Here is a 25,493-nt window from a genome sequence, read left to right on the forward strand (position 1 = left end):
AGAGTTCGTAAGATCGCCAGAGGAAAAAACCCTAAACGTGCGCTTGAGGGGGGGGGGGAGTGGGAAATTGGCCAAAAAATCTTAAAAACTCAAACCTAGCAGTTGAAATTGCGATGAAAAATTAAATCTATCGCTAAATATTCTGTTGTTACTCTAGCTACGAAATTTAAATTTTAGTCATTAATTTAGCCACGAAAATTCATTTTAATTTCATCACTAAAACAATCATTAGCAATGAATTCCGTTGCTGATTTAGAGATGGAATATTAATTTTGTTGCTAATTTCATCGTTAAATTTTATTATTCTTGTAGTGATATTTATTTTGAGATATTTAATCAATTAATTGTGTGATACGCAAGAATGTAAATTATTATATTTATTTTAAGATATTTTGTTCGATTAATTTTATGAATACAGGAGATTAATTCTATGAATGCAAGGGAAGATATATTTTTTAAAAAAAGTTTAGTTAATTCAATTGGTAAGTGAAATTGATTTTGTTTGGGTTCAATTTGTTCGATTTTAATGATAAATTTTAGTCAATTTGATTGATTAAAAAAGAATTTTGATTAGTTCGATTTTAAAATATTCATTTCGATTGGTTTCATTTTAACCTAATACTCACCCTAAATCATAATACTTAACCCTCGATATATTTACATGTAATTATTCACATTATTTTACATTATTCTTACTAATTCCATAGGTTAACTAATTTTAAATTTTTTAAAATGAATTATTTTATTTTAATTATGAGATTCATTTAATAAGGAGTTTTGATTGAATTTAATTTGTTATCATTTCTTAAATAACTATATTTTCATTAAATGATGTTTTTTACTAATTCAATAGGTTAGCTACGAGAGTATTCGGTTAAAATCGAATCAAATTAAATTTTTTTAAACGAATCGAACCGATCAAATTTTTAAATAAAAATCGAATAAACCGAACCGATAAAAGACTTAATAATTTAGTTTTTAACCGAATTTACTAAAATAACCGAATTATTTAAATATTATTAAAAAAATTTATCAATTAGTTAAGGATTTATAAATTTATTTACTTAAAAATTTATAAATTATTTTTTTATTTTGATTAATTCAATTTAACCAAATAAAAAATTTTAAAATCAAAATCAAACCGAATTAACGTTTTTAAAAAAATGATAATCAAAATTCTGAAATAATCAAACTGAATTAAAATTCGATCGATTTAATCAAATTTTTTCTCATCCTATATGAAAGTGTATCAACCATTAATTGTTAAAATTTTAAAATGAATTATTTTATTTTAACAATCAAATTCATTTAATAAGGAGGTTTGAATTCGTTAACTGTTTCTTAAATTGCCATATTTTTCATTAAATGATTTTTTTTAATTCACGCAAACCTAAGAGATTCAGATTCATGGTATATATATATACATATACATCGAGACAGGGGAGAATGATAGAGCTGGGTGATAGAGAGCGCGTGAAATGCGCTTAGGGTTTTTGCATTCTTCTTTGTTGCGATTCCGGTTTTTTTCTCTTTTTTTCTCGTTATCTTTTTGGATGGATCATGTTGCGAGTTTCAGCGGACGACGGCCGATCGCCGAATTGCCTGCGATGGAATCGCAACTGCCTATGCCGGTGAAACTAGAGGTGGAAGACCAATTGGAAGATGAGCACTGTCCTTACAACAAGAGAATGAAGCCCGATTATCCTTCTCTCCAGGAGGTCGATGTTCAATATTTTTGTTCTGTACAAATGATTAGATCTCTGTTACAAAACGAACAATTGCTATTCTAAGAGGTTTGTTTGTTAATTTGAATGTGGATTTTGTATAAAACGTTTCCGTCTTCGCATTTCTTTTCACGATCAACCCATCTTTGAGGAGTTTGTAGATGGGTTTTGATCGACATTATTCATAAGATATAATATAATTGCTGGTGGCGATACACGAATTCTTTATTTTGTATCGTTCATCGGTACTAAGGCATCCTAAACCTAAATGGCGCTCCTCCGGTCTTTCGCTTTTTTTTTCTTGTTATCTTTTTGGATGGATCATGTTGCGAGTTTCCGCTTTTTGGATGGATCATGTTATGTTGCGAGTTTCGGCTTTTTGGATGGATCATGTTGCGAGTTTCAGCGGACGACGGCCAATCGCTGAATTGTCTGCAATGGAATCGCAACTGCCTATGCCGGTGAAACTAGAGGTGGAAGACCCATTGGAAGATGAGCATGGTCCTTACAACAAGAGAATGAAGCCCGATCATGCTTCTCTCCAAGAGGTGGATGTTCAATATTTTTGTTCTGTACAAATGATTAGATCTCTATTACAAAACGTGCAATTGCTATTCTAAGAGGTTTATTTGTTAATTTGAATGTGGATTTCGTATTAAACGTTTCCGTCTTCGCATTTCTTTTCACGATCCACCCATCTTTGAGGACTTTGTAGATGGGTTTTGATCGACATTATTCATAAGATATAATATAATTGCTGGTGGCGAAACACGAATTCTTTATTTTGTATCGTTCATCAGTACTAAAGGCATCCTAAACCTGAATGGCGCTCCTCAAGTGGAGTACCAACTTTGAAGATTTCATTTCATTTCGCACATGTTTTTGATTTCATTTCTGTTTTCAGACAACTATCAATTCATCTGGACCCACTGTGCTAGGATATTTCCTTGTGTTCCTTGATTTTATTACATAAAATTGTTGCTTACTAAAATTGTGTGATAACAGTTGGAAATTTGCACGAGTATGCCTCCGACAGAGGTGTTCATGCAGCATAATCTACGTAATCAGTCTGGTCCGTTGGGTCTTCGCCTCCCGAAAAGTCCATCATTTCTGGAACTTCTTGAGGCGCAATTGTCTCAACAGCATGATCCAACTGTTAATTCTTTCCACAACAAAAATGCCATCACAAAAGAAGAAGTGGAGAAGAAAGAAATAACTAAGCCTACTGCATGTGCTTGTGCTGTGGCTACCATTGAAAAGATGAAAGCCTCAAATTTTCCTGCTTCCTTGTTGAAGATTGGAACTTGGGAGGTAGGCAAACGGGCATGAATTACTTGTAATTAGTAACCCAATATTGTGAACTGCAATTTATATTACCATCATGAGAGTCAGATTTACATTCATAATCTGCAGCACACAGGCAGAATGAAGAATGATTGATTGGCTGCCTTCATTGTTTCAGAATGAAGAATGATTGATTGGCTGCCTTCATTGTTTTTCAGTATGCATCAAGGTATGAAGGAGATCTAGTAGCTAAGTGCTATTTCGCGAAGCGGAAACTTGTATGGGAGATCCTCGAAGGTGGTCTCAAAAGCAAGATTGAAATCCAGTGGTCAGATATTGCATCTCTTAGAGCTCTATGCCCTGAAGATGGACCCGCGACTTTGGATATAGTGGTATATATATTCAATTTCCTTTGCACTGTTCTGGGATTTTGTCATTGTTGATACAGTTTGACAAATTTGATGCAGCTGTCTAGGCAGCCCCTTTTCTTCAGAGAAATAAATCCACAGCCTAGGAAACACACAATATGGCAGGCAACGACAGATTTCACTGAAGGGCAAGCAAGCCTTCATAGGTAAGACAAAAGACTCATCGTGTGCATGTTGGTTGATTCATTAATATCAGGTAATTGCCCTTGAGGGTTAGGGGTGAACAAAAATTCAGTTAAATCGAATAAATTGATCAAATCGATTGGATTAAAAATTTAGTTCGATTATTTCAGAATTTTAGTTTTTTTTAAAAAAAAAATCAGTTAATTCGATTTGGTTTCAATTTTCAAATTTCTTATTCGGTTAAATTGAATAAATCGAATTAATCAAAATAAAAAATAATTTATAAATTCTTGAGTTAGTAAACTTATAAATCCCTAGCTAATTGATAAATTTTTTATAATATTTAAAAAATTCAGTTATTTTGATTAATTCGGTTGAAAACTGAATTAATCGATATTTTATCGATTTAGTTTATTCGGTTTTTATTTGAAAATTTGGTCGGTTCAATTAGTTTAAAAAAATTTAGTTCGGTTTGATTTGGTTTTGGCTAATTAGGTTCGATTTTAACCGAATACTCCGTCCTACTTGGGATATCCCATTATTCTTATTTTTTGCTCTAATTCTGACATTTATCATCGTGTTCAATACATACTGAAGATAAAGGAGCTAGGAAGATTTGTTTGAATCTTCTACCTAATTCATTCCAGTTTTTCTATATAATTTAGTCTGCTTCTTTCACATTCATCTCTAGTTATTCCAGTTCTGTCAATAGAAATTTATTGTAGTTGAGATATTTAGCCCGAATGTTAATTCAACAAATAGATATCCCATTACTGTTCTTACATTTATGATTCTGTGTTTTAGATTCTATGTAGTGCTTTTCTTGCATTCTTACGTGAGTTTATATCCAATGTTCGTTACTTCTTCGGACATGCTTATGATGTTTTATGAACATTTCATAATCTCTCTGCCTAATGCATGGTTTCAGTTTGTTTTAAGATCTCTGAATTTGTTTTTCTTCTTACTGTATATATTTTCTGTGTAGCCTAGAAGAATTATAGCACATTGCATTGATTGGAGATATGCACCTGAAGTAGACTTTGTTATCATTCATTTTGCAGTCCTTAACTAAAGTAGCTGCTTACGTTCTTACTTCAGGCAGCATTTTCTGCAATGCTCACAGGCTCTGTTAGGCAAGCATTTGGAGAAGATCATACAATTCGATCCGCGTCTCCGGATGCTCAGTCAAGAACAAGACTTTGTTATCGAAAACCCATATTTCGAACCACAGTGCTCTGTGTTTGAAGGAGATCTAGACAACTCTAAACACCATCCATTTGGTATGCTGAATGATAAGCTTCAAGATGCTGCAATGCCTTGTGTTTACGATCCATCTGCATCCCTAGGCAACTTTGTAGATCAGACTGGAGAACAGTCCCTCTCCCAGGCAGACATGGAAGAGTTGGTTCAAACTCTGTTTAGCGATTGCCAAACTCCAGCCTCCGACGAGGAATTACTCATGTCAAAGGTGGATTCACTTTCCTGCCTGCTCCAGAACGACGAAGGAAGCTCTGCTAATCAGAGTAATGATGTATACGATAGCAACATTTCGACTGAATGGGAGTTCAACAGCAACTATGGCAGCACTACAACAAGCATGTCAAAGGAAATCTCTTGGGGAGGAATGATGATGCATCTACCCCCCCTCATGCTTCCGGCCGTGTGGTTCTCGTATGATGATAACCTTCACGAGGACGATGAACGATGAAAATGAAAGGTTGATATCCAAGGAATCAGGCTTTCTCAAAGGACTATTGTAAAATGTCCTGTTGTGTACATAATTGCAGTCAAATTAGCATTAGAATTCTTGATTTTGATAGGTTGGTCTATTTAGAAAAATAATGTACATAGGATTTTGATGTTCTGGAAGAAAGTTTTAGGCAGGAATTTGGAGGTGAGAAGATTTGTTTAAATGGTTAAATATTCGGTTAAAACTGAATCGAATAAATAAAAAATCAAATAAATTAATTTTTTTAACCAACCGAACCGATCGAATTTTCTAATAAAAATTAAACAAACTGAACCGATATTTTATCAATTAATTTAATTTTTAATCGAATTAACTAAATTTTTTAAATATTATAAAAATTTTACTAATTAATTAGGAATTTATAAATTTATTTATTTAAAATTTATAAATTATTTTTTTCTAATTTGAATAATTTCATTTATTCAATTTAATCAAATAAGAAATTTTAAAATCAAAATCGAACCGAATTAACCGAATTTTATAGAAAAATAATCAAAATTTTAAAATAACTGAACCGAATTTTTTAATTCCATCGGTCGATTTATTCGGTTTAACTGAATTATTATTCACCCCTACCTTCGTCATGGTTAACTACAATTTTTTAATTTACTTTTTCATAGATTTGTGAAATCGATCATATAAGACTGCTGGGATGACAGATTCCACCTTTTATATAAAAAAAAATAAAATTTGAAATGTTTATCGCTGCAAGAAAAATCATTTACACTTTCGGCGATGGGCGAAAAGACCACCCACCTCGTTAGAAATACATTTTTGACAATATGGTTAAGATAGAAAGATTTAAAAAAAAACAAGTGTCAACCATTCGTCTTCCAAAAGAAAAACTTTAGATCTGATCTCGCAATCAAATCGGATTAGAAAGATTTTTAATTCATAGGTTATAATATCTAAAGTCTCCTTATATATTTTTTTTCCTCTTTAGTGGATAATAAGGTTCAAACGACTATCAATGAAACATGCATCGCTTTGGTTAGCTTTTCGACATGGAGTGGGTGCATGAGCATATTCATAAAAAAATATATATATATATATTTTCTTTTTTTCCCCACCGCACCGCATCTAATACGACAAATGCCCTTTACGCTACTTCCCCTCAATTTCAACGCGTATGCGTCAAATGGCACATTTGTTTTTAAAATATATATGAGCAATTTTCTACTTGTCAAGACAAAAAAGATAAAGTCAAGAGCAAAATGTCACTCCTCACTAACCAAATGGCAAATAAAGAAAGAATGTAGTATAATATAAAACAATGTCAAAGTGAAGATGACAAAGAAAACACTTGGTAACTTGTTAGATAGCAATTCCTCTCTTCAAGCATAGTTGGATACAAATGGTTCTCATGCTTTCTCCAAGGACCAATAGCAATATAACTAGTTTAACGATATCCACATCCTTTCTTAACTTTGGCCAAGAGGCACAATGCAAAAGGCCTATAATATGACAATTTTTTACTATGCTTATTTGCTCTACATAAAAAAGGTCTTAGTCATTTATCATAACCTAAAACACTCTAAATTCTTAAAATTTGATAGGATATTGTGGAGAAAGGATTTAACTTTTCATAATCCAACAACTGATATTAAAGTGAAATCAGAATTGCATGAAGGAGATAGTAAGCAAGTTGCATTCTAATTGTTGATCATTTATGAAGACCTAATGCATGCTATATTCTGCACCTGAAGTAGACTCAGTAACCTTTTGCTTGAGCCTTAATCAAAGAAGTAACAAACTAACGTGAAGATAACCGAAATTCATGAAGATTTAGCATAGTTATCAAGTTGGTTAGGAAACAAAAGATAACTTACCAATGAAGTTTTTCCCAATGAAAATTCTAGGATCACTAGTCCAAATTCCGAAGCACGGGTTCTAACCATTTATTTGATAGTGCAAGAGAAGCAAAAAAAAAAGATCAACCATACAACAGCATCTAACATCTATGCTGAAGACAACTTCCATAATCCCTGGTGCACAGGTCAACATGCTCTGTCTTCCTCAAAGTCATCGTGAATCATAACATGTGAAGTCTCAACGAGTTGGCTACCATATCTACTTTTCACGTTCCAAATCACTTTATAAAATGTTAATTAAACCAGCCTTTTGAATGGTTCTCCAGCCCAAACATTCTAGTGATTGACCTTGAACTATGTCACTTTGATGGGATTTCATTATTTCAAAATGAAGTGGGCAAATAGAATAAGGAATACACATTCATTTATTTATTTTCTTAGAGAATTTCTTCTATCGTCCATGAAGTTCACAATAGGGTCGTGTTGGCGATTGCCCTGGATAAGCTATTATATTTGCAAGTGCTGTCAAAAGTATCAAATGCAATCCTTACGGATGCTAGGCATTAGCGGGTGCAAGAAATACGGATAACTTTTCATGGTTGGTGCAAATTCCTTTCTGAATAAAAATAAAATAAAATAAAACAAATGGGTGTAGAAATGGTTACAGGATGACTGAGTGGCTGACCTCGGAGCTCCACTGCATCTGCATTGCCATATGGATGGGGAAATTAAGTTCTTGTTCGACCGTCCTTCGACCAAATGGAAATATAAAAGGCTGAGAAATGATGTATTTACGAAAAGAATGTCTGGCCCAAAGTTGACAACGAACCTGTTTGTCTGCAAGTCAAAGCATCACTACTTTCGGTCATTGTACTGCTGCTTTTAATTGGACCGATGATCGATCTGATGGGTCTTGTTCATGGTTTGTTGATTGAACAATTCCACCAGAATTCATCCAATGAGCAAACTGAACTTAATGTTCATTTCCATTATATGTAAGACTATGCTTGCATCTGATTCTCAGGAATGAAGAATGTAAAAGCAAGAGGTCTGTTTCCACTACGCTGCTTGATCTTGATGAACTGGTTGCCTGATGACCTAAAAAAAGTCTCACCCCGTCACATATATTTAGTGGCTTCAGTGTCCACGTGACAATTTCGGCACTAAATGATCTTCTTAATGAACCTATAAATATGCTTTAATAGGTCATGCGACCTAATCTTAGGTATCATTGATACATTGTTTAGACGCATCAGGCATTACCCACTATGAATTATTCAAACCCTCCCAAAGTCCATATCCTCTTCTTCCTCTTGTCTGTTCTTCTTCTCAACCAACACATGCATCTCGACGCTGCAGATAACAATGACCGAGGTGCTCTCCTAGAATTCAAAAGAGGACTGCAGGATTCAGATAGTGTGCTCAGCAACTGGAATAATTCGACTCAAATCTGTCTCTGGAAGGGCATTCGCTGTGGCAGAGGGAGGGTAATTGGACTTGAACTCTCTAGTGCATCTTTGCATGGAACCATCTCGCCATTTCTATCCAATCTTTCTGAACTTCAAAGCCTTGTTCTATCACACAATTCCCTCCAAGGGTCCATTCCTGATGAGATAGGTTCCTTATCTAACCTTGCTAGGCTTGATCTTAGTGGTAATGAGTTGGGAAGTGGAATACCTACTTGTCTTGGCATGCTTGCAAATCTTGTTTACTTGAACCTTTGTGATAATGCACTTGGTGGAAATCTTACCACCTCCAACTTCCACAATTTGACCCGGTTAGAATTTTTGGACGTTACCAATACTACTTTGCAAGGTCCAATTCCTCCACAGATGGGAAATTACCTTCAACACCTGCAAATGCTTTTTCTTGGAGAAAACAATTTGACAGGGACCATTCCAGCTTCTCTCTCCAACCTATCCAAGCTTCAATGCCTTGATCTATCATTCAATTCCATGTACGGATCCATTCCTGCTGGGCTAGGGTTTTTGTCTAACCTTAGTAGACTTGGCCTCAGCAATAACAATCTGAAACAAAGAATACCAGATAGTTTTGGCATGCTTTCAAAGTTAGTATTTTTTGACCTTTCTGCAAATGAGCTTGATGGCTACCTTCCTATCTCTGTTTTCTATAACTGTACCTTGTTGAAAACAATACAGCTTTCTGATAATGCCTTCAGCGGTCCTATTCCTCCACAGATAGGATCTCATCTTCGTGCTCTAGAAGAACTGCTACTTGGAAAAAATAGTTTGACAGGAACCTTTCCACCTTCTCTGGCAAATGCAACAAGTCTTGAAAGAATATATCTCGACTTTAATTACCTGAATGGTCCGTTGCCATCTGACATTGTTGCACATTTACCTGCCCTGGATATACTGTACATTTCATACAATAATTTTTCTAGTGAGGAAAATCTTACCTACTTCTTGAGTGCAATTTCAAATTTAACTCAACTAAATAAACTTGGGGCAGGAGGACTTCAACTCAGAGGTAAACTTCCCTCGACAATTTGTCTCTTAGATAATCTTTCCGTAATCTTTCTGCAAGAAAACAAACTACATGGAACAATACCGTCCAATATTTCAAATCTTCAAAACTTGACTTTATTGAACCTTTCTGACAATCTATTAGAAGGCCCTATTCCAGTAGAACTGTTCCTCATCCGAAATTTAGAGAGGGTGTGGCTTTCCAGAAACAATCTACATGGCGAAATTCCTTCTATTCCTGCTAATATCACGACTCGCCTTGGAATTCTGGGCATATCACATAATCATCTTGACGGTAGAATACCATCATCTATATCAAATTTGAAAGCAATGAGGTCCTTGCAATTGTCTGAAAACATCCTTGAGGGGCCAATACCTTCAAACCTGGGTATTATGAATCTGGAGCTCCTAGACCTGTCCTACAACTGTCTGTCTGGGCAACTGCCAGTACAAGTTGCAGCCCTGAACACAATAACCAGGTTCTTTAACCTGTCACATAACTTGTTAGAAGGAGAACTTCCCTGGCAATTGAGCCAAATGGATAAGGTTCAGGCTATTGATCTGTCATCAAATAAATTCAATAGTACCATTCCTGACTTGAGAAGTTGTGTAAGTGTTAAGTTTTTGAATCTATCTGATAATTCACTTCAAGGGCCAATCCCAAAATCCTTTGGCAATCTTTCAAGCCTGCAGCAGTTGGATGTTTCCTCAAACCTCCTTTCTGGTGAAGTTCCTGCTTCACTGCAGCAGTGCAAGGAACTGAAGCAGCTTAACCTGTCGTTCAACAAGTTTAGTGGCTCTCTGCCACATGGTGGTATATTTGATGCTTTGACCTTCGATTCACTCAAGGGAAACAAATTTTGTGGAACAGATGGATATCTAAATTGCAGCTCAAGGACGAGTAGCATAGCACACAGGCAGAAGCTCATCCTATTGCTGAGTATCACTGCCTCAGTACTTTTCACTCTTATCATTTTCTGCACCGTAGCAGCCAAACCTTTCAGAGGTACAGCATTGGGTCTGAGTAGGTACCCTTTTGACTTGATCAGTGATCATCCAAGAATAACTTACAGAGATATTTGGGAGGCCACAGGAGGATTTGATCAAACCAGATTGATAGGGTCTGGTGGCTTCGGACATGTTTACAAAGGCACACTAAGGGATGGAAGTTTCATTGCCATTAAGGTATTACATCAAGATGACCACAATTCTTCTAGGATATTCAACAGAGAGTGCCGAGTTTTGAAAAGAGTTCGACACAGAAACTTGATGAGCATCATCACAACTTGCAGCAATCCAGAATTCAAAGCTATAGTGCTACCTTTCATGAGTAGAGGTAGTCTAGAAGATTATCTGCACCCTCGAGGAGATTCAGAGACATTTCTGAGCCTGACTGAAATAGTGAGCATTTGCAGTGATATAGCAGAGGGGATGACATACTTGCACAATTATGCACCAGTTCAGGTGATTCATTGTGATCTGAAACCAGGCAACATTCTCCTCGATGATGATATGACTGCAATAGTTTCAGATTTTGGCATCGCTAGACTGGCTTATGCAGCTGCAGATAGAAGTGCAACAGTTGATAACATTTCAACTTCAACGGCCACTTTTCTGCATGGATCAGTTGGATATGTTGCTCCAGGTAAAATATCAACTCTCTCAATCTCATTTGCATATGTGCTCTATGAAAGCAATTACATATTTGAGGCTGTACATAAAGTAGGATAATGAATCAATTGATCGATGCACTAATTGAGAACAAATTTCTTTTTTTCTCTGTGCCAAATGTCTTTTTTTTTCTCCTAGAGTACGGATATGGTAGACAAGCATCAGCAAAAGGGGATGTCTATAGCTATGGCGTTATTGTGCTGGAAATGATCACTAGAAAAAGACCAACAGATGAAATGTTTGACGGGGGTGTGAGCTTAATCAATTGGGTGAAATACCAGTATGGAAGCCAATTGGAGAATGTTATAGATCCCTCACTAGCCAAAGAACTACAGGAAAAGATTCCAGAGGTTAAGAAAATATTTGAAGTAGCTATCATGGAGCTCATTGACTTGGGTCTTGTTTGCACACAGGAAACAGCTTCAATGAGGCCATCTATGATCAGTGTTGCAGATGACCTCAACAAGATAAAACAGTACATTCATGGTGATGAAACTGCAACCTTCACTTCATCGCATGGTATGTCATCGACCATTGAAATAGGAGATGATTGGTTGGTGTGAAAGGCCATGAGTCTCATGTCTTTGACATGATTCATTGAAGAGAAGAAAATCAGTTTTTCATTTCTTTATGGTACATGATAGTAGCAAGAATTTGAAAGATGATCAGATAGAAAAAATATTTTCACTTGCATTGTAGAATATGTGCCCAAGGGTTTGAAGATGTAGGAAAGTGAAAGGAAGAATAAATTGTCAGATAAGCAATTCAAATATACTATAGAGTCTAGATTTGTTTAAGCAACAACTATAAATACACAATTTTTAAAAAAGAAAATAATAAGTAAACAAGAATCAAGATGCCCTAGAGTAAAAGAAGAGAGAGAAAAAAACTACATCAACAACTAACCTCTTCAAAGACACAAACAACCTTCCCATGTGAATGATTTTTCTTGAGCATGACTGATTCTTTGATCGATTCTCTACTCATTGCAAAACAAAGTTCCAATATATACTGTAGCAAAATCCATAACAATCACATAACTAGCAGTCTAGTAGGCCAAGCTTTGCTTCTTAGTGTATTAAGAAAACCTGATACATCTTTTCAATGTGAAGTCCTTGATTCACTAGGCAACCATACTATTATTGCTACTTGAGAAAGATAGATTACTCCAGTATAAGCACAATCCACAATATCTCCAGCTTTAGTGAAACAAAAAAGTTTGCAAAGCATGTTTGTATTTGCAGGTGAAGTGTTTCTCATATGTAGCCTTATCATACTAGGCAATCTATCTCGTTGCAATATCTAAAAGAAGACTTTCATGTAATTTTAGCAAACAGTTCTCATATATTGCAAATGCCACAGTGAACTTCCAAAAATCAAAAGGACAATTATTACCATAGAACTGAACATCGTTTAGTTGTCTCCAACTATTGATATTGCTTTCTTCTCATTCTCTTCGCTCTGTGTCTCCATACACTTTTGCAATATTTACCCTGCAAAACTGCAAAGTGGATCTACAACTGATCGATTGTTGTCACTATTTGGAATGGAAACCTTTTTTCTGATGATCCATTCTCTTCAGACGAGTTTCACCGCACAATGTCATTATCACAACCATGAACTGTCTACAAACCATGAAGCAAGTCTTGCTGCACCTGTCTATGATATCTAAGTACAGGTAGTTTGCATTCTAATGATTTGCCTATGGTATCTATGGAAAATTCATGTCACCATCTTGAGTGTGAACACCACCCCCTCCATTGGCCAGCATTCATTTGATCTTTATTTGCTATAGTTATACACACACACAAACACACCTACTTGGGATTTTATGGGTACTAATATTATTGATTCATATGGTCCCTTCTACAATTGGATATAACCCCCATAGTGTGGAATATGGGCAATGCCTCTGGTGGTGATTCCTCATGTGATGCTCCCATGTCAATTTTACATAATATTGAGAGCAGACCACTTTGCCCTAGCCAATAAGGGGTTCCCTTCAGATGGATCTTCTAAAATCAGCTTAGCCAGTCCCAGCAGATGGTCTGGGCGAGTTTATTCTTTAAAAAAAAAAACAATTAGTTATGAACTTACTTGATTGCTATGATATATTGTATGTGTTTCCTTGCAATGTCTCAACATGAATTTAGCACAAAATCTGATTTGATTGGATTGACATTGTTGTGAACTTTGTGTTTATTGTGTTTTATCTTTTCTTGTAGGTCCCAATGTGAAATGTAATGAGTTTTCTTGTTACTATGTGTTTACTTAGCAATATCACTTATTTACTTATGATTATAAATTTATTTTGATTAATTGACCTGATTAGTTAATATACTTGCCATTTTTTATGTCAATATCAATCTTTTTTGTTTTAACATTGTTTAGTACTCAAACACACTCAGCCTTCCCTATCGCCTAAGTGGTATGAAGTGGGTTGCTACATGAAATAACCTTTTAAATTTTAAATCCTTAATTTACTTATGTTAAACTTGCATCCAAAAGTGCAATGCTATGTTATTGAACCTTATTTCTTATTTGCCTCTGTGACTGTTGTCTCATTGATTAGCATTTTCATCTTTTATACACAGTTTCTAGATTATCAAGTTACATTTTTGCCTCGTTTTTAGCTACTTTATACATATTCAACTTATCAGCATTGCTGCAATTCTGCCAATCTTTTGCTTAAAACTCACACCTCCCCTCAAATTTCAAATTGCATTTCTTAGTAACCCAAAAATGTTGAAGAACACAAAATTTGGATTAACATGAACTGGCACGGCTCATGCCTGGCCCGGTTCATGCCCACACCTCAAAGAAATTCCTGTCTACTAGTACATTATAGAATATATATATAATTCAGAATGATCATGAAAGAAATTTGAAATCAATCATGTACAAGAAGTAGCCTTAAATTGAGAGTCATTGCCATAACCGAACGCATATATATTTAAAGTCGATTCATTTATGTTAAGAATTATGAAGAGAAAAGTCAGTAGCTTGAGAACCATTACCATAATTTAAAGTATGCCTCTACAACAGACTTCAAGAGCTGCTAAGAGAGAAACCAATTAGATAGATATTACCATATCATAAATTATGTATTAAAACAGCCTCATTTGATGTTGAGAGTTGCAAAGAATATATCCCCAGCAATGCTTCCTTCACTCGGCAACAGCAAACATCATACTGAAATTAATACTTGCCACCTCTGAGGGCAAGCACAAGGTGGAGGACAGAACTACCTTCAATATTGTATTCCTTGGCAGTTTTGTGGTCAGCTAGCTGCTTTCCAACACATATAAGCCTGTACCGAAACGATGACAGATAGTTGCTTACACAGTAATTATTGCATTAAATAATGATAATACTTGGGCAACTAAATTTGACATGTCTGTCACTTCACACCATGACCAACAATTGGCATCCACAGCAGGATCAGGATTAGAAATAAAGGCAAAAATCAAAAGAGCCTCCCAAATTATGCAAATCGTCAAAAGGACGTCTCTTTTTCAAAAAAAAATCAAAAGGGCGCTCCATCAAATGTTTTATCCAAAGAATATCCTTACTTTCAGCGTTGTTACAGCAACTAAGATTAATTGTCATAATGTGTAGTAAATACTCTGTAACTGCTATAATGTTGTTCCTTACTTTCAGCACTATTGTAGTAGCTACGAGCTGCTACAACTGTGTAACAACTATTTAGGTAGCTGCTACAATTGTTTTAAAGTGATTTTGACTAATTTAAAATTATTTTGATGAAGTTTAAATAATTTTGATCAAATTGATAATATTTTGATATAATAATGTTCAGGATTTATGATTTATTGTTTAAGATTTTAGAATTTAGGATTTAACTACAGCTGTATAATAACTACCTAAGTAGTTGCTACAACTGTGTAGTAGTTACCTAAGTAGTTATTACAATTATTTTAAAATGATTTTGATGGAGTTTAAGCAATTTTGATCAAGTTAATAAAAAATATTTTGATATAATAATGTTTTGTGTATAATAATTTTGATTAAAGTGATAGTCGATTTTTCATGTTGCAATAGTTATCGAGTAGCTGCTACAACAACGCTAAAATAAATACATTGAGTACAAAACATATGGTTGGACGCCCTTTCCACTTTTTTTGAAAAAGGGTACCCTTTTGACAATTTACTAATTTGGAACACCCTTTTGATTTTTGCCCCAGAAAAAAATCCTCTTAGTGCCATAAAAATATATTTAAGAGATGAGGCAACCAATACAGGGTGAATTTAACACATTAAAGGGCGTCCATTAGAGCCGATCGAAGGGAAATCTAATAAACTTAAACAATCAGCAGTAAGTTCAGGATACAATAATAAGTACATTTGAAGCTTCTCCTACCCATTTGATCTTCGAATCCAAAACCTTGCTAGGCCAACAAATAAATAAAAGGACACAATTTGAAACACAAACTAACATAATCACATAGGTTTTCACAGGACAAAATACCCAATGAACCAAGTCCATTCGACAGTAATTCTCCTCTAATAGTTGCTCTTGATAACTGATTATAAATTCAGAACACTTTCTCACATAATATTTCCAATTCCATAGTCTGTCCCAATTTTACTGAAAAATCAACATATACAAGTAGAAGGCTATAGCTAAATTGATATTTTCACAATGTGTTGGTGCAATGATGTCCTATGCATGTGATGGGTACATGATTTTGATGTTTGAGCAAATTTTAAGTTAAGAGATGTTTATCAATCTCATATGTGTCTGTCAAGTGTACAAGTGTAGAAAAATGTAGAAGAAAAGTTTGATAAGTGTTGCAAGTGAAACAATGTGAAGTTCAACAAGTATTGACAAGTTAAAAAGTAATAGATGTTGGTAGTGGAAGTCCAAGCAAATCAAGGACGAGACCAAGATGAAGCCCTTGCAAATCTAGGAGATGAAGTCTCAAAGGCAAGAAGCTTTTAAGAACATGATGAAGTCCTAGAGGCATGGAAAGCCCCTTAGCATAAAAGAAGACTCTATGAGTAAGAGTGTGAGTGAACATATAAACCTAGGTCGAATGGAATAAACTTAGTTGCAGACTGAATCTTAGAATTGGTTGAAGTCAAAGTATCATTCGATTGGAAAAAATTTACTTTCCAATAGTCTGGTAAGAAACATTCCGCCTGGAATATTTTTGTTTAGGTGAGTAGTCGCCTAGTGGCCCAATAGTTGACTTGTGGCACAATGCTAACAAAAATAATTACGATTACTTTGACCAATGTGAAACAACAATTGTCAAATCAACAATACCAGTCAACTAATGATCAATGAATAGTCAACTAATCAATAGATATATATATATATATATATATATATATAGGCTTATGGCAACTCAAGAACACATAAGGGAAAACTTGAAAATTTGTTTTAGTATTCTCCAAGTGTTCTACTCCTTTATTCTATCTCTTGTGCTCTCATTTATAATCTCTTGTGATTACTTTCTTATCTTGATATTTTGTAAGAGATTTCTCCACTTCTGGTTGCTGACCGAGAAGGAGAGAGCTAGAGATGCATTCAATGACTAATCCACCTAAAGGATCATAGCTATGGAGTGTTTTAAAGGAGGAGTGTCAAACCACATTAAAAGCTCAGTTTGTTTACTTGCCTTTGTTGTGTGTTTTTTGTTTACTTGCCATTGTTCACAACCCACCAACCCCCCCCCCCCCCCCCCCCCCCCCCCCCCCACACACACACATCATAAAAACTCTCAAAGAATAAATTATTCTTAGAACCCTTATCCATTTATTTATAAACGAGGGACTTTTGAAGACGATAAACATATCCCATTTATTTATAAACGAGGGACTTTTGAAGACGATATATATATATACTCTCTGTTGTGCTCTCATTTATAATCTCTTGTATATACATATATACTCTTTGTTGTGCTCTCATTTATAATCTCTTGTGATTACTTTCTTATCTTGATATTTTGTAAGAGATTTCTCCACTTCTAGTTGCTGACTGAGAAGGAGAGAGCTAGAGATGGATTCAGGGACTAATCCACCTAAAGGATCATAGCTATGGAGTGTTTTAAGGGAGGAGTGTCAAACCACCTTAAAAGCTCAGTTTGTTTGCTTGCCTTTGTTGTGTGTGTGTTTTTTTTTGTTTGAACTTCCATTGTTCGCAATCCACCAACCCCCCCTCCCCACCATATAAACTCTCGAAGAAGAAATTATTCTTAGAATCCTTATCCATTTATTTATAAACGACGGATTTTTAACTATAGCCGTCAATTTGGATTGAGCTCGCTAGGTTGGCCCGTCCCGCCAAGCAATTTTGGCGGGTTGGGTTGAAATTTTATCAACTCATTTTAAAATGGATTCAGATGGGTTGGCCCGCCTAAGCCCACGACCTGCGGCGGGCTTGGATTGGCCCGCAGATTGAAAAGGTTTATTTATTTATTTTAAATTTTAAAAATTAAAATAGAAGACTCAATGAATTAATGAGCTTGATCCGTCTAAATTACGATTCAAGTTTAACAATTTCAACTTGATTAATTTAAACTGTAATCCAAATTTAAAATTTTTAATATTTTTAATATTTTTTTATTTTTTGATAGACCCGTGCTTTAGCCCGCCTAACCCGCAACCCGCCTTGGGTTGGGTTGGGTTGAAGATTTTCCAACCCACCAAATTGGTGGGTCAGCCCGTCCCATCCGGCCATTGATAGGTTTTGAGTGGGTTAGCCCACCCCGACCTCTATATGATGAATTTTTAGTGGGTTGGTCCATCCCGCCCTGCCATATGATGGGTTTTTAGTGGGTTGGCCCACCCCGCCATGGATTGACCCGTTTGACAGTTCTACTTTTGACAATTTCAATGAGTTAGAATAAATCCATAGTTGTCAGATAAATTCAATCTCATTATGTTTCCATTCAATAGAAATGCAAACAAACCTTTGCTGTACTCCTCGACCCGTTCTTGGATCCTATCAATTGTATCAGTAGGTTCAATGTCGATCTCTATTTCTTTTCCAATTAAGGTTTCACCTTGATCATCATTCCACTATGAAGCCTGAAAACCAAATGAAGTGTAGACTCTTTCTGGATGTTTTAGTCTGCAAGATTTCTACCATCTTCCAATTTCATCCCTGCAAAAATCAATCTCTGTTGATCTGGCGGAATGCTTTCCTTGTCCTACAGAATCAATAAGCAGTCATTTAGCAATACTTAGGACTGGTTCATCAGCACAGAAGTTCAAACCTACATACTTTTTATGGTAATTTTTTGTAATTTAATTGTCATTTGGGACGTATTTACGTGAAAGGCAAGTAAACCACACCTAAAACCCTACTCTTAGAATCAAATGATGAATATGGTATTGCCGATTAACTTGACAAATGCAAAATTGCGTGATTGAGCAAATAATACGTTACGATTGTTTCTGCGAACTGAGAGCTGTTTTCGGGACAAAGATTTAACTTTTTCAATATTAAAAGTGAATTTTGAATTATTTGAAAGTTAGAAATTAATCTTTGTCCAAGACCGACCACAGGAGCTACGCTACCAGCTGGCAAAAGCAATATCAATTCTCCACTACGTAGCCCCAGAACAAGCAACTGGAAAAAAAACGAAACAGAGAACAAAAAACCTACAGCACCCGACTTGAGCACTGCTGTAAACCCTAGATTATACCCTAAAGACGAAACCAAGAAGAGGTTAAGATCCAAGGCAGAGAATACCTGAATCTTGGCTTTGACATTGTCATTGGTGTCGCTACTCTCGACCTCGAGGGTGATCGTCTTCCCCGTTAGGGTTTTCACGAAGATCTGCATCCCTTGTCGCCTCGACTGCGCTCTCCTCGATTCTAGTCGGATTTAGGGATAATTTTACGACTCAGAAAACACGAAAAAAAATTGAGATATTTCTATAGTTCATGCATATTCATTGCCTTTTAAAAAATAAATATATCACGCATTACAAAATTGGAATTGTTGTGAGTCCAAATTTAGAACAACCAAATGGTTCACTTTTATGGTTCACTTGTTGAATAAAAAAAATGATAATCCCAATAGCCACATCTCTGGGGTGGCCGGTGCCGGTCCCATGGAAGTTTCCCACCGACCACCAGGGTAAATCGGGAAGCGCAAACGGCGGTCAATCCAGATGCACAGCATCCTTTGATTGCGTTCTCCATTTGGAGGAAAATTAGAAAATTCCTGCAAATACGCCGTAGTTAGGGATCGAACCGCGAGTCCCTGAGTTACAATCCGGATGTCCTACCGTTGCACCATTGCCCCGGGGACTACTTGTTGAACTTTAATAGTTCCTTGGGAGGAAGTGAGGGAAAGGGAGAGAAGGATAAGAAAGAGAAAAGAGAATCTTGAATCTTATTTGGGATAAAATGAGTTAAAAAGGGAAGGAGGAGAGAAAATAAATTTTCCCTTTACATGCTCATGAATAAACATAATTTCTTACACTTCGATTTGAGATATAAAGAAAGGGAAAGAAAATTTAAAAAATATTTATTTTAATTTTATTTTTATGTTAAAATATGTATTTGAATGCTACTTTTTAGATGATTTTGGATGTTTATTAAATTATTATTATTTAATGTAAAATTTGTTACTTGATGATTTTGAATGTTTGTTAATTTTAAATTTTTACATCAATAAATTTTTATAAAATATATATGTAAAAATATTAATTTATTCTTTATCGTATCAAAGTGTACAAATTCTATATTTCACATATTTATTATATGTCTATTCATTATTTCTTTTAATTTTTTTATTTATTTAAGTCATAAATATTAATTTTATTGGTCTTATGAGCTATATATTTTTTTCACATATAAATTTATTTTAAAGAGTAAAAGTATTTTTATAATTTTATATATTTAACTTTCATTCCCTTTTCTTTCCTCTCAAACAAGGTAACACATGTTACGTTAATGAACCTTCCTTTCCTCTCAAACAAAGAAAATATAAATTCTCCTTCCGTTAATGAACTTTCTCTTATTCCATCCAAACATAACGTAAAGAAATTTATTTATTTAGATTTTTTTTGACAAAATATATAGACTATAATTTTATAAATCTAAACTTTAATAAAAAATTTTATATAAAATAATTTATAATTCATAGTTTTAAATATTTTTAAAAATCACGGTGGTCGAGTTGGGGAGCCGCATAAGCTATACAGACTTCTATTTGATGCTACACAAATAGAAATGCAAAAACAGTAAATAATAATAATATCGATAATTTATTGGGGAGGGCAGAACAGTAACTTTATCCTTGAAAGGAGGAAAGAATGGAATGATGGCATGTAAGAAATCAAGATAACCCCTTTTGAATGGACAACTACAATATGAAATATAGATAAATTAGAGTTATAGATAACTACAACATCAAGATGACTCAGTAAGCAAAGGATGCTGGGCGTCTGGGCTGATTACTACGTGCACTTCCCAATTTACTTTAATGACGGTTGAAAAACTTCCGTGAGACCGAACCAATCATCCTCAGAGATAATCAATGAAGCTAACTGAGATTTATCATTTCATAGATAAATTAGAATTATCAAATATTTTTTTAACTAATAATACTTAAAAATTCTTATAATTTGTAGGGCGTAAATAAATCTCTTTATCAGCTTGATCTTTTAAAGATAATGGATAAATTTTCAACAACAAATTGACATTAGTAACAGCATTTAAAAAAATACGGCAAAATGAAAATATCTATTCTTTAATATTTATTTTCCATTATCGTTTCATCTCTCATTCTTCATTTCCATTTTCGACCCTTATTCTAAATATGGCAAATTCCTAATTATTCGGCATTCAGATGGCATTAAATTGGTGCTATTTGATGAGGACATAAATATATCCCAATTTGAAGACGATAAAGGATCACAAATTCACAATGATTAAACGCTTATGACTGCACAATCACAACTACGTAATAATTTTCAGTTCTCAATCGTCATGTAACAGTGATTCTTGAACTAGGCATAAAAACTAATGAGAATGAACCTAGATCAAAGATTTCGAATTGAATCGATGATTTCTTTCCGTTCTGAAAAGATCAAACAATAGAATAATGATTCCTCGTAGCTTCATTTCAGATGAGATTTAGTGATTAAAGCCACTGAGGAACAACTGTACTTCGATTTAAAAAAAAACCTTAAAGAAACAAATTAATAAATTCAACCCTCTTAGTTCAAAATCATATGCATTCTGTAAATTGGTTAGCGAGTAGAACCTAAATTTGTAATCTTATATACAATTCCGCATAATAGAATCGAAGGAGAAAGAATAGGGAAGACTCGCCGGATTCCTTAGGCATCGACGACTCCGGCGGACGCAGGGTGCAAAGGTGAGGGCGGAAGGCGGGACAAGAAACCCCGGGGCAGGAACTCGCCTCTGCCACCTGAGCCCTCGTCGCTGTCGTGTCCCTCGTCGAAGTTGAGGGCGTAGCTGAGGGGATCATAGCCGAAGTGGCGGCGGGAGCGATGGTGCCGCCTGATCCGAGACGCCAGGCTCCGGCATTTCCCTCCGACCTTGAGAAGCTCCTGCGCCTTGCGTCGGATCCAGGCTGCGGACACCCGAATGAACACGGCGGACCGATCGTTCTCTCCGTCGCCGCCCGAATCACCGCCGGCGAAGCAGCAGGAGAAGCAGATCGAGGAGCGGAGCCGGTGCACGAGGGACGGAGGCGATGAAGCAGAGATGTGGTGATCGAATCCCATTTGGATTTGGGGGGAAGAGTAGGGTTAGGGTTTGCGAGAAGTGAGTGGCGATCGAGGGAGAGAGTGGTGCGACGCTGGTTAGTGAGCGGAGTGAGCGGAGCCGTATTTATTGGATCTTGAAATGGGGCTCCGTGGCGGGTTTTCTCGAGCCGAACCACGGCCTTCGGTTGGAGACTCCGCCGCGTCCTCGGAGAGTTGTGAGTGGAAATGCGCGTTTGAATGGAGGACAAATCTGAAACATATAAAATTTATTTACTGGGACTTTATTAATTATGAAATATTAATAAAGATTTTTTTAAATAAAAAACCTCGTACAGGTTAGGCTTGATAAATTTATTAATATCTTTGTGCTTAATTTAGTCTTTAAATTTATATTTTTTTTTAAAAATGTTCAGATAAATATTTTTCTAGTATGACTTTGTGTTTTTCTCGAATTTAACTTTTAAATTTATGCAAAATTGAAAAAGACTCAGCCATTAAATAAATGCGTGAAAATCTTTTTGATTTGTCATCTTAAAACTATTTTTTATAAAGAATAAAACAACTGGAAAAAATTAGATAAAAACTCTCACAAAATATAATTGCAAAATCCGATGAAAATAATGTAGGAATAATTTTTTTTCCATCTTTTATTTCTCTTTCGTTTTGATCAAAGAAAATAAAACATTTATTCCCTTTATAGTTTTCTTTAAAATTATTTCACATTTTACTTTTTTAAGAAAATAAACAACTTGGAGACATTACGTGCCACTCAAAATCTATAAATTTACTTGAATGGTCAAATTTTAAAAGGTAAAAATCAAAATAGTTTTCAGGATGTCCTACTTTAATTTTTTATAAAAAAAATCATCCCATTAATTCTTTTTATAAAATGATACAAAAAAATCCTACCTACGTTAGGATAAAATAATATTATAGCACTATTATAAGTTAAATTGCATTATAATAATTATATAAAATCCTAATTATTATAAAATCATCGTGTGAAAATTAAATGAAAGATTTAGTAATACAGAACGTGAAATGATATGTTTTTTTAATGAAAAATTAAAATAAAGCATTTGATAATTGGAAGAGGAATGTCTTTTTAATTTGTGTTCATTTTTAAATTTATATGAAAATATCTTAATTATAATTTTAGATAATAATAAGTACAAACATCATAAGTCATAAAAATAAGTTTGTTTTACTTCCGAGACACTAATGAGATGGTTAAATCGATCAATAATTGATCAGACATCTAAAATTCAAAATTTAGTTTATATATACTTTTTCTTAAATGGATAGGGAATTTGAGAGTTAGGTTAGGTCATCATTTTTGTATTTCAATTTATTCTGATGGTCGATGAAAAATTTTCATGGGATTGATCGATTACTTCAGAATTAATCGGCTCAAAAAAAAATAAATTCACTATCTCAATATCCCCTTAGAATCAGTCCCATGAATATGGAAGAAAATTAATTCAAATACACAAACGTTAACACATATGATTGAGTCAAAAATATAGGTCATCACTTCCTTGAGGATCGATTTGAAAAAAAATATAGATCCGCTATCTCAATGGTCCCCTTAGAGCTAAATCCACGGATATAGAAGGAGGTTCATGTAGATACACAAACATTAGACATATGACAAAATAGATCTTAGATCATCACCTCTTGAAAATCAACCCTTCATTATTATGCTAATAATATCATACGACCATCATTGTGTTATATCCTGAGCAATTGTTATATCCTGAGAAAGAGCTTGAGAATCGACTCAAAAGATAGGATAACTAGTGTCCACTAAAAAAAAATCAGCTGGGTTGATTGCTTTTGGAAGATAGGACTAGTCACTAAAAACACAAATCAGCTTGTTTGATTGCTTTTGGAAGATAGGATAACTAGTGTCCACTAAAAAAACAAATCAGCTTGTTTGATTGCTTTTGGATGAAACTTAAAAATTAAGGCTTTATTTGGGAGGAGGTGAGGGAAGAAGAGGGGAGGATAAATAAAAGGAAAAAGAATTTTAATTACTGTTTGAGATAGAGTGAGTTAAGGAGTAGAAGGGAAGAGAAAAGTAAGTTTTATTCTTCTATGTTCATGAATCATTAGAATTTTTTACACTTCGATTTGAAATGTAAGGAAGGAGAAAAAGAACTCAAAAATATTTTATTTCATTTATTCATATTTTAAAATATTAATTTTTAAATTAATTTATCTATTTAGATATTTCATCTTTTGCTCCTCACATATTGCATGCCGTCATTGTCTAATGTCTAATTGCTTACACTTCACGATGTCGACCATCGCTACAAATCTTTTCGAGGATAAAATTTAAGAGGAGAGACAGATAACCCTGAAAAAAAATCTATATCACAACTGTTACATATACAATATTTATAAAAATTTATAAATTTTCATTTATCATCTATATATATAATATTTTTTTAAAAAAAAATATTTTTATAATTTTATATATTTCATTTATATATATTTTTTTCTTCCTAAGGAAGATAACACATTTTAGATTAAGAACCTTTCATCTATTTCAAATAAAAAAATATATAAATATTTTACTTCCCATGTCCCATATCCCATATCTTCATCCCATCCCTTCCTCTTCCAACCTTCTCTCACCCTATGGCAAAGGTCATAACATAAATACTAGGGCAAGGAAAATCGCCTCAACCCTCATGGCTTCGGCGACGGAGGAAAAGGACCTGGTCGAGATACTCGACGCCTCCTACGGCCCGATCGACACCGCCAGGTACGTCGACTTCGTGCGCGACCCCGCGGCGGGCGCAATCGCCACCTTCGAGGGCACGACCCGCGACACCTTCGAGGGGAAGAGCGTGGTGGAGCTCCGCTACGAGGCCTACGTGCCGATGGCGGCGCGCCGCCTCGCAGCAGTCTGCGCCGAGGCGCGGGCGTCCTGGCCGCTCCTCCGCCTCGCGGTGGCGCACCGCCTGGGGACGGTGGGGGTGGGGGAAGCCAGCGTGTTCGTGGCGGCGTCGGCGGTGCACCGAGCGGAGGCGATGGAGGCATGCCGCTACGTGATTGACGAGGTGAAGGCGTCGGTGCCGATTTGGAAGAAGGAGGTGTACGAGAACGGGGAGGTGTGGAAAGAGAACAGGGAGTTCCTAGAGAGGAGGATGGTCCATCACGAGCATGGCCCGGCCCAAAAACACAATAAGACATCCAACGGTTGCTGCGGCAGCAAAGTGAAGGTGGACGGCGATGATCACAGGAAGAAAGAAGGAGATGAAGCCACGACCGTCTGATGTGCATTGGACGATGGCTCCTGTATTTTATGTTTGCTTGTACGGACGACAAGTAGCAAAATAAACTCCACTCTAATTTTTAATTATCATGGAGATTAGCCTTCTTTGCTCCACTATGTCGATTAATTGCAGTGTGATATTAAGAAAATTGAAAATTTAAATATCAAATTAAAATATAAAATTACTACTGATTTATACAAATATAATATAATATTCG

General features: G+C 35.2%; 4 protein-coding genes and 1 pseudogene across 4 annotated transcripts; 3 read left to right on the forward strand and 2 right to left on the reverse strand.

The window, feature by feature from the left end:
- Positions 1 to 1,478: 1,478 nt before the first annotated feature.
- On the forward strand, positions 1,479 to 5,267 carry LOC141843433 (uncharacterized). The gene is made up of 5 exons (XM_074731496.1): positions 1,479 to 1,718; positions 2,730 to 3,035; positions 3,227 to 3,400; positions 3,476 to 3,582; positions 4,658 to 5,267. Exons 1-5 carry the CDS (start codon positions 1,479 to 1,481, stop codon positions 5,265 to 5,267), a joined length of 1,437 nt encoding a protein of 478 aa, XP_074587597.1.
- A 3,052-nt stretch (positions 5,268 to 8,319) lies between these two features.
- LOC141843641 (uncharacterized) lies at positions 8,320 to 11,840 on the forward strand. Its single transcript, XM_074731692.1, has 2 exons — positions 8,320 to 11,251; positions 11,416 to 11,840. The coding sequence occupies exons 1-2, from the start codon at positions 8,389 to 8,391 to the stop codon at positions 11,838 to 11,840; spliced, it is 3,288 nt and encodes a 1,095-aa protein (XP_074587793.1). The 5' UTR covers positions 8,320 to 8,388.
- A 2,593-nt stretch (positions 11,841 to 14,433) lies between these two features.
- Positions 14,434 to 19,149, reverse strand: LOC141843466 (ubiquitin-NEDD8-like protein RUB2; annotated as a pseudogene).
- A 2,450-nt stretch (positions 19,150 to 21,599) lies between these two features.
- LOC141842746 (uncharacterized) lies at positions 21,600 to 22,010 on the reverse strand. Its single transcript, XM_074730758.1, has one exon. The coding sequence runs from the start codon at positions 22,008 to 22,010 to the stop codon at positions 21,600 to 21,602; it is 411 nt and encodes a 136-aa protein (XP_074586859.1).
- Positions 22,011 to 24,604: 2,594 nt separating this feature from the next.
- Positions 24,605 to 25,362, forward strand: LOC141843359 (molybdopterin synthase catalytic subunit-like). The gene has a single exon (XM_074731440.1). The coding sequence runs from the start codon at positions 24,689 to 24,691 to the stop codon at positions 25,274 to 25,276; it is 588 nt and encodes a 195-aa protein (XP_074587541.1). The 5' UTR covers positions 24,605 to 24,688; the 3' UTR covers positions 25,277 to 25,362.
- The last annotated feature ends 131 nt before the right edge of the window (positions 25,363 to 25,493 follow it).

The sequence above is a fragment of the Curcuma longa genome, chromosome 12 (genome assembly GCF_044706935.1).
Source record: "Curcuma longa cultivar G26 ecotype Majalengka, Jawa Barat chromosome 12, ITB_CL_G26_1.1, whole genome shotgun sequence".
Lineage (NCBI taxonomy): Eukaryota > Viridiplantae > Streptophyta > Magnoliopsida > Zingiberales > Zingiberaceae > Curcuma > Curcuma longa.

Excerpts from the sequence above, each read along its gene's own strand:
- LOC141843433 (XM_074731496.1), top strand. The coding sequence starts at position 1,479 with ATGCGCTTAGGGTTTTTGCATTCTTCTTTGTTGCGATTCCGGTTTTTT. Across the intron at positions 3,036-3,226 it reads TGAAGATTGGAACTTGGGAG|TATGCATCAAGGTATGAAGG; the intron begins GTAGGCAAACGG and ends ATTGTTTTTCAG. Across the intron at positions 3,401-3,475 it reads CCGCGACTTTGGATATAGTG|CTGTCTAGGCAGCCCCTTTT; the intron begins GTATATATATTC and ends AATTTGATGCAG.
- LOC141843641 (XM_074731692.1), top strand. The coding sequence starts at position 8,389 with ATGAATTATTCAAACCCTCCCAAAGTCCATATCCTCTTCTTCCTCTTG. Across the intron at positions 11,252-11,415 it reads AGTTGGATATGTTGCTCCAG|AGTACGGATATGGTAGACAA; the intron begins GTAAAATATCAA and ends TTTTTCTCCTAG.
- LOC141842746 (XM_074730758.1), bottom strand. The coding sequence starts at position 22,010 with ATGGGATTCGATCACCACATCTCTGCTTCATCGCCTCCGTCCCTCGTG.
- LOC141843359 (XM_074731440.1), top strand. The coding sequence starts at position 24,689 with ATGGCTTCGGCGACGGAGGAAAAGGACCTGGTCGAGATACTCGACGCC.